The sequence below is a fragment of the Rhipicephalus microplus genome, chromosome 3, assembly GCF_043290135.1.
Source record: "Rhipicephalus microplus isolate Deutch F79 chromosome 3, USDA_Rmic, whole genome shotgun sequence".
NCBI lineage: Eukaryota > Metazoa > Arthropoda > Arachnida > Ixodida > Ixodidae > Rhipicephalus > Rhipicephalus microplus.
In genome coordinates, this window is record NC_134702.1 from 28,108,938 (window position 1) to 28,124,764 (window position 15,827).

General features: G+C 44.4%; 1 protein-coding gene across 1 annotated transcript in view; it reads right to left on the minus strand.

Moving 5' to 3' along the window:
• Positions 1-447: 447 nt before the first annotated feature.
• Positions 448-15,827, minus strand: part of LOC142802750 (uncharacterized) — a 33,468-nt gene continuing 18,088 nt past the window's right edge. The window contains exon 5 of the mRNA XM_075887779.1: positions 448-571. Within this exon, the coding sequence (XP_075743894.1) occupies positions 504-571 (68 nt within the window). The 3' untranslated portion in view covers positions 448-503. The remainder of the gene's footprint in view (positions 572-15,827) is intronic.

A 15,827-nucleotide genomic window follows, 5' to 3' on the forward strand; every position in this document is an offset into this window, starting at 1 on the left:
GATGTGGCTGTATTTTGGAGAATATTACCGGAAAAGTTTCCTAGACCTATGATTGATCGAACGTGCAGCACATTGGTTGCAACTTGTAGCCGACTACAGCTGCAGCTGTCTGGCACGAATACGAATTTTTAGATAGCTCAGCTTCTGAAGCAAGGCATAAATAAATAGGTGTCGTCATGTTAACATAGTGTTTGGTAGCATGAATAAAGTCATCATCCTTCACTCTGCCCTAGTTAAAAATTTTCCTCAAGAGTTGTAGGCAGCGTAGAAAAAAAATACGGCGCTTCCAGCAAGGAATTGACGAGGCTCACTACTACGGATTCGTAACACCTGACACAGACAACAACAGCTTTCCGTTTCTCTCTCTCCGTGTCTCTTGATTGCTATTTCAAGCAGCAAAAGTGAAGCTTTTAGGAAGTAGTCTGCTTTACGTTTGACTTGTAGTGTGAACAACATGCCGCAACGGTAGTAGAAGGTTCTATCACTAGAGTGCGACCAGATTCTTAAACTCTTGCTACTGCGTGGTGACGGTGCCTTTCTTGGGCCAATGTGTCTTCACGCTCATGGGTGTCTAGAAAGAAAGAGAGAGAGAAAGAACAAAATAGAGAGGCATTGAGGCACCTATCACGTTGTAACTTGACTGATTTGCGGCTACTCAATTTTATTGGTTGTCACAAAGCATGCGCTGGTAATGCTAGGCAAGTGCTCTGAACCTAAGAATTAGAAGAAAAAAAGCACCGGGAGGCAAGGCGGCCTATAAATTGATGGTCGTAATACCTCTTATCTAGACGATTACACAACGTATTACGTCGCTGATTTCTCAAATGGGCCCAGCAACACTTTTCCAAGTAGCCATGAAATGAATTCAGTTGAAGATTTTATTGCCTCACAAATTAACTGTTGCGAAAATTTTTTCAGTATCCATCCCATACGAGCGCAGTTACAGAGATTTGTCATACGCGGCAATGGCTTTCTCTTCTCTCATCCCGACGAAAGCAATGGAAGCTAAAGAGGGAGGGAAGGAATGGGTGGAGAAGGTACGCCCCGCGCGCCACTCGACCTTGAGCACTTTTTCTCTTTTTTTTTCTTTGAGTACGTGGCTTTTCAGTGGAATCATGCGTGCATGCGCGGCCCCAGTAAGCCCCGAGCGCGCCACGCTGAAATCAGCCAACGATGTGATACTCGGGGCTATGACATACTAATTTTTGAGTATGTTAGCATCATTGGTCGAGTGAAGAGAAAACACTTTTTTCATAAATTTTGAGCATTTATTGCAAATTCCAGGCGGCGTGCTGCACTGTATTTCATGGCTCGCGTGTTCTCGCGAGCCTCGACTACCGATCAGCATCGTTTTCTGACTATTCTCAAAAAGTGTTGCAGAGTTCTTTACCTAGCATTTTCCCTCAGAAAGTTAAGTGAGAAGACGAAGTAATAGAGAAGTAGTCAATGGTCTGTAGTGTAGTTCTTTTTCTCGACTCTCTGAGTAGAGTCGCGTCCACGTTTGTGTAGAGCACGCGAGAGCAGCCGGCCTTTATCTGGGGGGGGGGGGGGGGAAGGGGGGTGACCTTTTGCGCTAGTTGCTGGGTCTGCCGTAGTTTGCCCAGCAGTGTGGCAGCTTGAGCTAGTTGGTATGGGATGACGATAGTTATAGCGCGAGAACAAAACGACGACACAAAGACAAGAAGGACACGAAGGACACGAGCGCTCGTGTCCTTCGTGTCCCTATTGTCCCTGTGTCGTCGTTTTATTCTCGCGATATAACTATTGTCTTGCAGCAGCTTTGGCGGTCTCATAGGCATGCACACATGCTACACATGAGTGGCAGCCTTGGAGAGTGTGCTTGAGTAATCGAATATGCATTCGAGCCTCGAGGTACTTACGGCACGTCTATGTCAAAAAATGACGTTTTAGGGCTGATAACACGCGTCTGCCTCATCCAGGACAAACGATTCGCACTTTCTGGCTGTTCAACTATTCGCGATTAGATGAGAAAGTGACACTCCATGGGTAGTGCGCACAGGTGGCATAACAAAGGTGTTTGCCAACATAATTTGTGGTTGTCAGTCTGTTCAGATCTGTGATGGCTGTTTGGGCGGACATGCTCATGGGCACACCTCGTCAGATCCCGCGATTGCCGCAAGGTGTCACACCCAAAAGTCAGGCCAGCAGCTCGCATGTTTTACAAGTATGTGTACATGGCTGCACATAGTCTATCACTAGTGTGGTGCTTTTTAAAGTAAAGGTTGGTTTTGTTATATTGATGCATTGGTTTTCCTTTCTTCTTTTATTCGTTCGTTGATTTATTTGTGATGTATATTCAACTTTCGTGGGATCAGCATCAAGGATTCGAGCAATGTTCGCAAGGGCAGGAATACAATAGACAGCAACAAAAAAGCAATTCGTTGCCGTTAGGATTACATTATAGTTTGGCGTGAAGCCAGGAAAAGCGCATGCCTTCAGATATTTCTTCCACTGAGGTTTTTTTGAAGTCTATATGATAGACTGCAGGGAGGAGAAGACAAGTTTGCGAATATTGATTGCCTTTACTTTTACCTAACTCATCAGGCGTTCAACGAAGAGCGTTGTTCAAGGTGCTTAATGAAGTACTAGATGAATAGCTAAAGTAGTTGCTTTGCCTATCAAGAATTTGTCGTACTCCTATCGTTAACGAGCGTCCGAAAAACGCAGTGGCGTCGTTCATATTTGTGGGAGTAGGACAAGAAGCTATCGCGAGAACAAGAGCGGATCGCCAACGCGAAAAGCAACATACTTCGTACTATGCAAACATTCTTGGAAGAAAAATAGGGTTGACATAAGGGCTTTTTCCCAAGCCACTATTATAACTTTTGTCCGTTTTTGTATTCTTCTCGGCTTACTTGTGGTCATATTTTAAGCCCTTCTTGACTAAAAGCAATGCTTCCTAAATAGCGTAAACATAGGAGCTTTCTTGCCCCCTTTTAGCGTTCGCGAAACAACACAGATGACTTCTGCTGATACTTTACAACAACTACCACTACTATTACTGCTAGTAAAGTAAATATTCAAGTTAATGTAGCGCTAATAGATTATAGTCTTAATATTATATTACTGCAACCACTGCTACCACAACTGCTACTTCACCTACAACCTGTCAATAAGCTTGGCCTATACGCCTCCCAGTTTTCGTTTCCTTGCTACCTTATATTAATTTAAATATCCCACGTCTTGCTTCATGGAAAGAAATTGGGCACCTCTTGGTTGACGTAACGTACAAAATATATTAGTTTCATAAAAAGTACAAGAATATCAATGGAGAAAATAAATCATACTGACATTTCAATAATATTTCGATGACACAGTCTTTTGCACCAAAGTATGTTCCGAAGAAAATCAGATCAACTTCAATTTAGTTCTGCTGGGCATATTAAATCATCACAGCAATCGCACAAAGACATGAAGCAAGACAAAAATGCACATAGGCTTTCGAGAAGCCTACATGATGCGGCACCCAGCAGCACAACCCAACATGGTTTTTACAAGTTCTTGCAGTTGTAAGAGCAGCCACTTATTCAACTACCACTGTTTTATCTGCAGAGCAGGTCATCCTATTCCATGTGTAAATGATATGAACACATATCATAAGTCCTTCGTGCTGTATGTAATGTTGACGGCCTGAACTCATTTACTTCTTTTTTTAATCTTTCCTTCCTTTTTCTTTCTTTTATGCTTTCTTTCGTTTTTGTTTAGCAAGTTTAGCATCAGGAACAATCACGGAGATGAGTGCCTAGTTTAACTTTATTACATGTCTTCCATTTAACTATAGTACCCGATCTAACGAAAAAATAACAAGAAAACAAGAAAGCAATTAGGCGTGCCGATTTTGTATACTTCATACATCATTCTTTCTTTGTTATTGCGACCCACCTAAAGAGCACGTGCCCTTCACACGCACTGTAACGCACGTGTGCTTTAGTCGATGATTTAAGAAAGGAAGACATTATTTCGCTGTAGGTTGCAAGAACATATTGCCATGATTTCCACTGTCGCATAGTTAACGCACTGTACGCATCTTCTGTACATAAAGTTTCCTTAGTGTAACACTCGTTATAAAAAACACTAGCATGAAACATTGAAGTCTTAATTCACACGAGTGAGCTGGAGTGTCTCATAATTATTGATTGATATGGACGGTTTAACATTCCAAAACCACTATTTGATCATGAGGGACGCTGTAGTTGAGGACTCCGGAAATTTTGACCACCTGGGGTTCTTTAACGTGCACCCAAATCTGAGCGAACGGACCTACAGCATTTTAGCCTCCATCAAAAATATAGCCGCTGCAGCGAAGATTCAATACCGTGACCTCCGGTTCAGCAGCCGAGTACCTCAGTCACTAAACCTACACGGCGGGTCCTGGAGTGTCTCATAGATACACAGTATATATGAGGGCCTAACTGTCACAGCAACATGACGCACTAAACTTAAAAGTTAGAATTTCGCCGTGTGGAGTGAACTGTGCAAGGTATGAGCCAAAGGGTGACAGTCGTTTGGGTGTATGTGAGTATTTAGGCATAATGTCCAGCAAGACTCCCACTCTTCATAATTGGAAGTAGTTTTGTCACTAGCAATTGCTTCCTCACAAGCTTTTTGTAATTGCGGTGGTGCACGCTCTACAGGAGCCGCTTGCATGGATCCGTGTGGCATGCATGTCCACCTTCAGTTGTTGTGCAGTGTGTTTTATTGCGATAGCAATTATAAAAACACTCTCGACTGTATTTTGCCACCGGTGCCAGCGTCGTTCTCGACATCGGCGTTGCTGTCACTCCCCCTACATGTATACGTATCTATATATGAGAAAACGCAATTAGGAAAAAGATACAGAAAAAGACAGAAAAAGAATTAAATGGGGGACCTCTGAACTGTGCATGCGAGGCCTTAACCACTGAACTACGGAGGAGCACCTCCTTCAATGGCCGAACAACAAGCTATTCATATCTACCACTTTCCACGGGTGACAGGCATCTCGGGGGGAACTATCGTGTTTTCAGCATTACTAGCAAGATGGCGTAATGAGCGGGCTTCACCACATCGTCACGACGCGGCAGCGTGCGCTGTGATCACCCAAACTTACTTTGCGTCGCGAAGTAGAGGCGGCTGGACACCCACTCGCGTGCGCTTATATCGTGGTGGGGAGGATCGTACGCATTGGCTGGCCTTCGGCTTTCGCCGCAACAATTCTGTTGTAGTTACCGGGCGCACAAAGATCACTGCAATCGTTGCACATTTCTATTTCTAAAAAGGGCGTACTTTCAGGCACAGCGAAGTAACAACTGAGACGCTTATTCGCGTTCGTATGTACCTGTGAGTATGTTTCCTGCATCATGAGTGTGTGAGAAACGCGGAGCACGTTTCGATCTGCTTGCCTTTCTGCGCGTGACCTCCCGATGTGTTGCTATCGCGTTCATATCTTCGCCGCGAAGCAATGAACGCGATAGCAAGAATTACTCACAGGTACAGATGAACCCTAACGAGCGTCTCAGTTCTTACTTCGTTGTGTCTGAAAAGCGCGCCCTTTTCGCCAACAGAGCTTTTTTTCTAGGGGCGAGTGTCTATAATGTGTGGGTCGTTCCCTCCTTTGAAGTATTAGTAGCAGTAGTAGTAGTAGTAGAAGTAGAAGTAGTAGTAGTAGTAGAGGTAGTAGTAGTAGTAGAAGTAGTAGTAGTAGTAGAAGTAGTAGTAGTAGTAGTAGTAGTAGTAGTTTTAGTGAATAGCAACTCTGTTTATGAATTGCTGAATATATCGCACATATCACTAGATGGAATTAGTTGTTTTCGTATAGTTCACAGACAGACAGACAGACAGACAGACAGACAGACAGACAGACAAACGGATGGATGGACGGACGGACAGACTGACAGACGGGCGGGCGGATGGACGCTCCGCCCAACTCATCATCAATCACTCCGTAGATATGCTGCGAGTTTTTTTCTATTTATGTAAACTAGCTAGTCTGCGAACGCACTTTTAGTATCTAATACAGCTATGTAATGATGGCAACAATGAAGTTTGTACCTCATTCATTTGTTGATACAACAGTCACTTCGGCAACAAAAGCGACCCCCATAAAGGACTATGCTTACCGATAAACCAATTGTAGGTCGCATTGATGAATTTAGGAGTTCTGTCTAAACGCCGCACTTTGCATGGCAAAGAAAATGAAATAACATCTTTTTTAACATTTACACTATTTGAGAGAAGGCCACGATTGAGGAAGACGCAACGTTTTGAGCTATTGCTGGCTCTACAAAAAATGAAATAAGAAACAAAGCAAAAAGTCGAAGCCCGCTGCTCCTGGACCCAAAACCCACCTAAAATAGAAACGCTTCGTCAACAACTATGTTGCTCACCGCCTCTATGATTCAAGACGAATACATAGTCCAACCGTCAGTCATTTAGGATTCCCTCTTCGTGCTCGTCTATTATGAATGAGCGTTTAAGGATCGTCTACGACGCCTCAAGCTGTGCGAATCCCAGACGTCCAAGGGAGGGCTGACTTCACCAATGTACTTTTTCTGCGAGAGCGTACTTTTCTCACCGAGGTGACTAGTCTTAGCAGTCGTTCTCTGCTTGCGGTTGGCTATTGTTTTTTTCTTAGCTCCCGACAATATGGCGACTAAAACGTGCCCTTAGAGGTACTAAAAAGTAAGAATAATGGTGTTCCCCCCAATGCACTTGAAAGTTACATTTAACACGTGTTTTACCTTGCTTTTGGTGTTCATTTCGTTTCCGTCGTTCACTGGCCTTCTATTCCTACATAAAATAGCACGTTTAGGCAGACGTGACAGGCACGTTAAACAGAGATGCAGAGGTTGATACATCGTCGAATGACCTGAAAGCCTGTCATTTTGCTGTGCGGCGGCGGTGAGTTTCAGACAGGCGATATTGACACGGTACTCCTTCGGAGAAAGAGCGAGTTTTTAAATTGGCCGATCAGTGTCACAAACACAGCATCTCACAGTTGTATTCAGAGTGTCACGCACACTGACATTCACATGTAAAACAGCCCCCCGAACAAATAAGAACCAACCGCGCCCACTGTAGACGAAGTGTCTAACTCCGTGTTGCCTAAAATTTGCATATTCGCATTGATGATGAAGGCATATGCACACACCACGCTGCGATCAAGGTGCTTTTTGTCGTTAGTTGTTCAACGTACCACGTGTAATCTATACTAGAATATCAGGCCTTTCGAAGATATTTTTTTTACTTTTGTAACAATTCTCGCATGAAGGGCCACAATTGTGGAGATGCGCGTGACCGAACCTAGTTATCATGTGCGTTCAATCACATACATTATGCATACTGTGTATATGAACGCCTGCAGATGTTTCTTTTTTTCTGTGTGAGGTTGAATAGGTTATTTTTTATGTAAGCGAAAGGCCTGCTTCACTTTGTACTCGACACGGACGAAAAAAAGAACATCAGTTGCCAGTAAATGTATCTACTGCGCATCTATCTCAATGCACGAGTCTTGTTCTATAGCTTCCCGTTGTCGCATTGCGTACAAACCAGCAGTATATAGAAAGGAACACACCTATAAATTATGCTGCGCCGACCATATCACAGGCGGACGCTGCCGAAAGACGTGACCTCAGCGTCAGAATGAGCCTAACTTCATTGTTTCGAAACGATACACCAATTTTGGTTGTGGCAGAATGGCAGAATGCCATTCTGCCATTCAAATTGTTGTACAGTTTTTGTGGCAGAATAGCAAATTGCCATTCTGCCACACCCCAACTGATGTGGCAGAATGCCGTATGTTTGAGCTCCATAGTTTTTTGTGAATAATTTTCATTTCGCCTGTCAAGCGTGGTCTACTGCAGATGAGGGATGTAGGTAGAGTCCTACGGAGCTCTACCGGACACCGGAATGACCGCGGGTGTCGCTTCTAGGCAGCGCTACAGCTCCGAGAGTGGCACTTACAGTGATGACACCCAACCCTACAACGTCAGCAATGATGAATCAGGAGATGACAACTACAAGCTCGTAGGAAACCACAAGAGAGAGAGACAATTTCTGAGCACGTCACCCAATTCGAGTGACCCCACCATGCGAACTTCGCATGGTGGGCTCCATCCGTTTCATGCCAGTTCTCGCTAGTGACAACATGAGACGCCTTAATCGGGCAATCCGTGTCTGTAGAGCTACAGGAACTGGTGCCAAATGAAGTAAAGGAAGTCAGAGTCAATAGCCGCAAGAACATCCTAGAAATTGACGTCAATCATGTGACTGCGCTTGACAGATTGCGTGAAGTAAAGAAACTTAATGGGATGAAAGTCCGCTCTCATATACCGCTGGGCAAATAAGTGAGCACTGGGGTGATAAGTGATGTTGCCGAAGCCATTACCAACTTGGACCTACGAGTCTCGATTAAGCCGGCTTCGAAAGATACTATTATTACAAGTATATGTCGTATCGGTACATCATGATGCGTAAGAATTACAGTTAAGGGCGAATCACTTCCATCACACGTAAAAGTGGGCCACTTCCGACACGCAGTTAGCCCTTTTATACCGAAACCACTTCAGTGCTGGAAGTGCATAAAGTTAGGTCACGTAAGTGGTGTGTGCACGAACTCTACTATCTGTTCCCGATGCACTGGGCACCACAACAAGGACACGTGCCAGGCCACCACTCTGAAGTGCTCAAACTGCAATGGGCCACATGATGCCGCTTCGAAGGACTGTCCTTTTATTCGAAAGGAGCTAACAATACTGAAGAAAAGGGCCAGAGATGACATCTCATACCGAGAAGCAGCCGCATCCATTACGCGACGACGGTTCCGTCGCCAGCACTGCACCAAAGCCACCAAAGCCTCGACGTCTTGCGAAGCACGTCCAAAACCACCTCATCCTCCCCCGCTCTGGCCAAGCACTGTCGGTTTCAAGAACAAAGGTGCTTTTGCTAGCAGTGGAGCCGGTTCATCCTCATTACCCAGTCAGAACGCAGCTATTTAAAAAGAAAATGATGCCTCTACCAGCAATGCAGGTGACGCTTGGCCCGAACTCCCAAAAATACATGCGCCTGATGAGAGGCATCAGATTTTGAGAGTGAGGGGCACTTCATCGGTACTTCATAACTTGACGGACGAAGCACAACTTATCGGCATGGTTAGCACCCTGGTCACTGCTGTGCGCGTGGTGCTGAGCAAGATGCAGACACCAATAGTTCAAAGCTTGTTGCAACTGCTTGACACCATCACTCCAGTTCTCGCAAGCCTTCAGAAGCCTGCTGCTTAGGAACACAAGCGGCGCCATCATGGCTTCATTATCGGCAAGATTTTGCGTGCGTGGAACCGCAAATACAAGTTAATGCAACGAATGTGCTCAATTTATTAAGATACGTATGTGACTCACCGCCTGTGATGTTAAGCACGTAACTGCCATTTTGTCGACGGCATGAGTGACATTTCTCTCCTCCTCTCTCTCACTAACTTTTATTCCCCTTACCCTCTCTCCAGTGCAAGGTAGCCTGTTGGGCTTAGCCACGGTGAACCTCCCTGCCTTTCTTTCATCCTTATTTTCTCTCTGTCTCAGTCTTATTCCTTTCAGCTAAAGTTTGTCCGACAAAAAACCTCATGAATAGCGCTACCAAATAGTCAATAAGAGCACATAATGTTGCAGATCCTTAATGTCGCCAGTTTTTGCTTTCATGGACATACTCCGCTTATATGGAAGACTAAAGCATCATCCATGATCGCTAATACAACCTATGTTGCACAACGTCTCACCTAATGCACGCATCTAGTCAGACGTCACATGGGGAAAGCTGCTCCTGTGTAAATCCACCGTTTTTTTGCCCCATTGATTGAATGGTAATAACATTCATCGATCGGGATATCACGGCGTTCATTATACGGCGACGCGTAGGGACTGCAAGCGCAAGCTTCTGCGCATTCGCGGGCAGACCTAGGCTCAGGAAGCACCAACGTCAATCTTGCTGCGGACAGACGGTGATTGGCTGTACTTCTCGACATGCGTAAAAATTCTGAGTAAGCTCTTGAAGTCTGTGCATACGCGCACACGGTGCGCATGAAGTGCACTGGGACGAAAATTTTATGGCAGTAATTTGCACGCATTCTTTACCAGGCTTCCACAACGGTCTTTACTAATGGGGGCTTAATTTTGAACCTGCGAATATCCCTAGTTCCTCGAAGTGCGCATCCGATGCTTTAGTGGTGGATGGGTTGCGTGCAGCGTCGTGCAAAGGCGTTTAACATTGTGCTGCTCTGTTCCTGCATTTGCTTCTTATAATCTGTGTAACGGGCAAAAAAACATTTACAGAATATCAATGGAGTGAACGACGATGAGTGGGTCAAAGCGTCCGTCCATCAATCCGTCTTCCTGTCTGTCTGTCCGTCTGTCTTCCTGTCCGTCTGTCCGTCTGTCTTCCTGTCTGTCTGTCTGTCTGTCTGTCTGTCTGTCCGTCCGTGCATTCGAGCGTCCATCCGCCTCTCTGTGTTTTTAGTCCGTCCGTCCGTTCATTCATCTAGTGAACACTTCAAGTGCTGCCATCTTTTATCTATTCATCATATATTCATCATACACAATTGCCGCCATCCAGCGCACATTCTAAGGACTAAAGGAGATGTGGCTACTACAGCGACACAAGACACGCACGACCCACGGCGTAAGGAACTTTGCCCCTAAAAGTAAATCAGCATACAAACAGGTACAGGAAATTGTCTGGGCATTGTTAATTTGTTTCTTTCTTTTTTTTCCAGTTGGTGGGCTAGATGGTGAGAACAGGCTGAAAGAAATTTCAGGGCAGGCAGGAATAACAAGAAGAGCAACTAGAAAAAGAAGCCAGCAAATGGCCATTTTCAGGAAATGAGGTGAGACAACGAGCAGTGTTAGTCTTGGCTTGTCTTCGCTTCCCGCAGCTGAATAACCTCGGGAGTCGTATAACTCCTAATGGTTGAACAAATTTCGTACGCCCGGGCGATTGCATCTCAACCTACGCCAAGTTGTCCATGCGGTCAACGCAAAGCTTGGCTTGCCTGATTATTGCACACTAGACGCAAGAAAAGAACAAATAAATAAGAGTAAACAAAAATAAGTAAATGACCCAAACAAAGGAATCGCTTGTGCGCTTCCTAAGGCGGACGTAAAAATAAACATATAAACAGAAGACCACTCATCATCTACTGCTATCACATCTACACTCTCTCGTTTTAGATCAACGAGGGCCATTCTAGCCTTAATGAATGGAAAACAAAGATCATCTATAGTAAAACTAAGGCACAAATAACAGAGATAAAACAACCAGAAAATGAGTAAATGGCCCGTGTCTACAGAAACAACTGAAGCTCCCATCTGGCCTACCTAAGGTCATAAAACGCTGGAAGAGGCAAGAAATAGCGGCCATTATTTCCTTAGCCACAGCGGTGAGAAACACTAACGGTGTTTTTCCCAGTGTCCCGCTGAGAATTTCTCACACTTTTCTCCCACGAGAGTGGAGCCTTTTTATGACTTCTCTTATAAAGTATAGGTTGCTACGAATTAAGGAATCATTTAGCAGCGAGGCTATTCTGTACATTGTCCTAAATATAGTGCGGTTTTTGCATACGAAACTAGTTCGTAACACATCATGAGAGGCTACAGTGCACATAAGATGGGGATTAACAAAGAACACACAAGCCAACGATGGTGAGTACTATGTCTTTTAGCGCTGCAGCCTTTTATGGTTTCTGTCTTGAGTTTCTGCAAGACGCGTGTTAAAGCTCTGCGGATTACAGTGTCAGCAGAAGACTCTTCAACTTGATATGCACCAGAGAAGTTGGGTATCTTGTGAATCTGTTGTAAACATGGCTCATCGTCTGGTGGGTACACGAAGAGGAGAGTCTGAGAAGAGGGTAAAGCAAGGTGAGAAGTGGGAGGGTGCTGCACAGAAGCAGTCACAAAGTAGTTTATAAGGATATTCATGAGCTCCTTTTTTGCACTACAACCACAGGCACTGAAAGTTAACACAATGCCCCCTCTGCCAGAAGATGTTCTGGTTAGCACGAACCAAGGACGTGTCTTAGCTAATGAGATTACACTCTCTTTTTTTGAAGCTTGCACATGAAGCCACTATAGCCTCCATTTGTCAGCTCTTTCACAATGAATTTATCTGAACAAAGTACTGTATATTGGGGACAAAAAGGAATCGAGGACAACGCGCAGTTCCTATACGTCAACAAAAGCAAATCGTGACGCTTCCTGCTGAACTCACGCAACCATGCATATTTTTTAGTTTTATTTTGCTAGAAAGAACTGCACGTTTGGAGCTTTTTTTTAAAACAATATTGGCATTATATGGTAAGCACTTCTGTTCCTTCTCAAATTTAAAAAAAGAGGCAAAGCACTGCAACCCGTTTGCGTATGAAAATACACCCTTCTGTTTTCTTGTGTCTCCCAGCAGATAAGCAAACATGGTCTGAAGGACCCCTGAATTGATCCACCGTTCTTTCTCTCTCCATTGCCCCTTCACCCTTCCTCGCCTCAAGCTTCACACGCGTCGTTGAGCACACATTTGGTTAAGCATCAAAGCTCGCTTCGGCGAAGATCTAGGCAAGCACACCAGAAAGCTGCAGCAGATGAAATCCAGAGAAAAAAAACGAACCTTTACGTGATATTTTACAAGCGGAAAACATGCTCACCTCTCCCGAGACAAACGTTTTTGGAATGAGGATTTCCTGGAAGGAGCGCGCCGCTGGGTGGGATTTTTGTGTACGATGTGTTGTTGCGGTGTTTATATCGGCAATATGCATCCGCCAAAGTGTTCCGTGTGCCAACCCTTTTTCTCAGAAAACAAGTAAAACGACGACCTCCTGCTTTATTTCTTTTAAATACAAGGAAATCAAAATTTTCGACGTTGCCTGCTACCTTCACGTCAGTGTTGTGAATTTTTTCTTGTCCACGATAAAAGTAATCTTCAAGCACGTATTCAAACAAATTATTAGAGGTTGCCATAGAGTTTATGATGATATCTCTGCATGAAACAAGATGAACCAAATAACAACAAAAATCAAATGCAATGCTGAGCATCTGAGCCGATTTTCATTTTATGCGGTCTATGTTACCTTATACAAAAAGAAGCCAGAAATATTGCAGTGGCTTCGGTTTGATTGCATAGAATATAGGTGATTTCATACTTATTGCACTCTTTACTCTGCATGCATGTGAATGAACATCTGCATTTCTAAATTAATTACACCACTCCCTCTCCCGCAACAGACACAAACGCACACACGTATGGTTAATGTGCATTTTATGGCAAGGTATGAGTTATGGGCAATTGCTGGCACCTCGATAATTTGTTTACGAAGCATAATCTTGCTTTCGCACTTTTCACTTATATTTTTATCTTCCTTGCCTTATGTTTGGCTACATATATAGGAACGGATCAGATATATATTACTTGGCCTGCCAACTTTCCTTTATAATTATTGAAACGAACAATGCGTGAAATCATTCAGTTTATCATAATTGTGATGACTACTTATTTTCGCGATGATTTTCAACACAACTAAAGAAAATTGTGATATGTAAGAGGTACTGTTATAGGTTCAGACAACGTACAGCCGAGTTAGAAACCTAGAGACAGAGAGCTCTTTATGAAAAACAGAGAATTGGGTGCAGAGAACTATTCGTGGGGCAGGGTATTGGGGACTGAAAGACAAGAAAAGAGAGAGAGAGAAAGAAATATCAAAAAATTTAAATGGAAAGAAAAAAAGTGGGGCACCTTTAAGCTTCACCTTTAGGAGTTGAACGCGATAGAGATATCCGGCTCTAGTGCGCTCTTCAACTGCTAAGTGCGTACTTCATAATATGTTTTGTTACATACACACACACACGCACGCACACACCCCCGCACACAATAGATTGTACCAACTCGTGCGCGCGTATGGTACATACAGGTTTTTCATCTAAAGCAAGACTCGCATGGCCTCCAAGACATACGCCGCGCGCTCGCCATCTGGGAGGTCATAGAGAATCTCACAATGCCTCACAGATAGCAGAACATCATCTAGCGTTTGCTATTTGATTTATCAACGCCTCTGGAAAGGCATAATATGTTTTTCGCTAGATGGACATCGTTGTCTATTTTTAGAGCTGTTTGAAATTTCCTGTGTGTTTTTAGCGGCGACGGCTGCAATATCCCGGCTTTTTTCGACGTAGTTTGAGGCCTCCCAAATGCGCCACAAATCGCCGAAAGGGCTCGTTTTCGTCGTAAGGCCTGTCGAGCAAAATGTGTTAAAGGGGCCTTGAAACACTTCTTCAAGTAACCATGGAATGAATTCACTAAAAAGGCTTATTTCCTCACGAATGCAACGCCTCAAAAATATCAAGAATCCGTCCAGTGCGAGTGGAGTTACACAGGTTTGTCGCATGCTGCGATTGCATTATCTCTTCTCTCGTCTCGACAAAAGTGCTGGAAGCTAAGCATGGAGGGTTAGCATGAGCTAAGAAAATACGTTACTCGCGCTTCGTGACCTTGAGCACTTTTTTTTTCTTCGAATGCGCGGTTCCCTCGGTGTGATCGCGCGCGCACGCGTGGACAAGTAGCGGCCTCCCATGGCGATCTCTGTATCTTGTTTTTCGCTCCTGGACGATTTTTCGCTCACAACCAACAGGGCTAACGCTGACGGTGGGATTTCTGCGACATTAGCTCTGATAGAGTGACTTATTACGAGTTTTCAAGGTGTCACTACAGAGTTGATTTGATTGATATGCGGAGTTTAACCTCCTAAAACCCCCATATGATTATGAGAGACGCCGTAGTGGAGGGCTCCGGAAATTTCGACCACCTGGGGTTCTTTAACGTGCACCCAAATTAAGCACGTGGGGCTACAGCATTTCCGCCTCCATCGGAAATGCAGCCGCCACAGCCGGGATTTGATCCCGCGACTTGCGGGTCAGCAGCCGAGTACCTTAGCCACTAGACCACCGTGGCGGGGCCTTCGTTGGTTTGAAGCCTGGCGAAATATTGGACGCCCGAAAGGAAGAGGAGTGGGCACCACGCATGATGCCATGGCAACCTCTCCTTTGCTCTCAACTATTTAAAGGAAAGCATTTAGACTCTCGAAATATGATGTCCCTGTTTGTACTGAAGCAGTGTTTGCTCACCCTATATAAACAGCGAGCAGAGATGACGCAGTCAGGCAAAAAAAAATGGAAGGGGAGGTAGGGACTACTGTTATATAATATACATCGGCTGTCAGAAACGCAACTTCAAATACACAACGCCGAAAACAGAACGCAGAAATAATCCCAAAGGACGAAAGGCATGTGTCTTGCAGAAAAAAATAAACACATCATCAAAAACAATTATTTGTGCTGGCAAGAGCCTGACGGCTACGGCATTGATTTCCGAAAAATGAGACCCACCCCTGTCCCGACAAAAGAACCGTTATATATTGCCGGACTGGCTTCGGTCCGGAAACCAAGATTGCGTCCTTGTAGGTATCCCGGTCCGAAGGCAGGATCCAAATCTCACCCATATGTTACTCGATTAACGAGATCAGGGAAGCAAGAACGGCTGTAGTTTCACTACAAAAGCAACGAACGGAGCATAATCAAAACGAGTTGGCCTTGAGTATTCCGTGTGCCCTTGCCGACAGCGGATGCCTCAATTGGGCGCTAGCCTAACGGATATTATTGCCTTGAAATGCCCATGTGATGCCTACGCTATAGACAGTTTTTACAAGTAAATGTGTAACTTATGTGAAATAATGTTTCATTTGAATAGCAGCAAGTAACAAAATTACTGTTTTTCGTAAGCACACAAGGTTACCCCGTTCATAT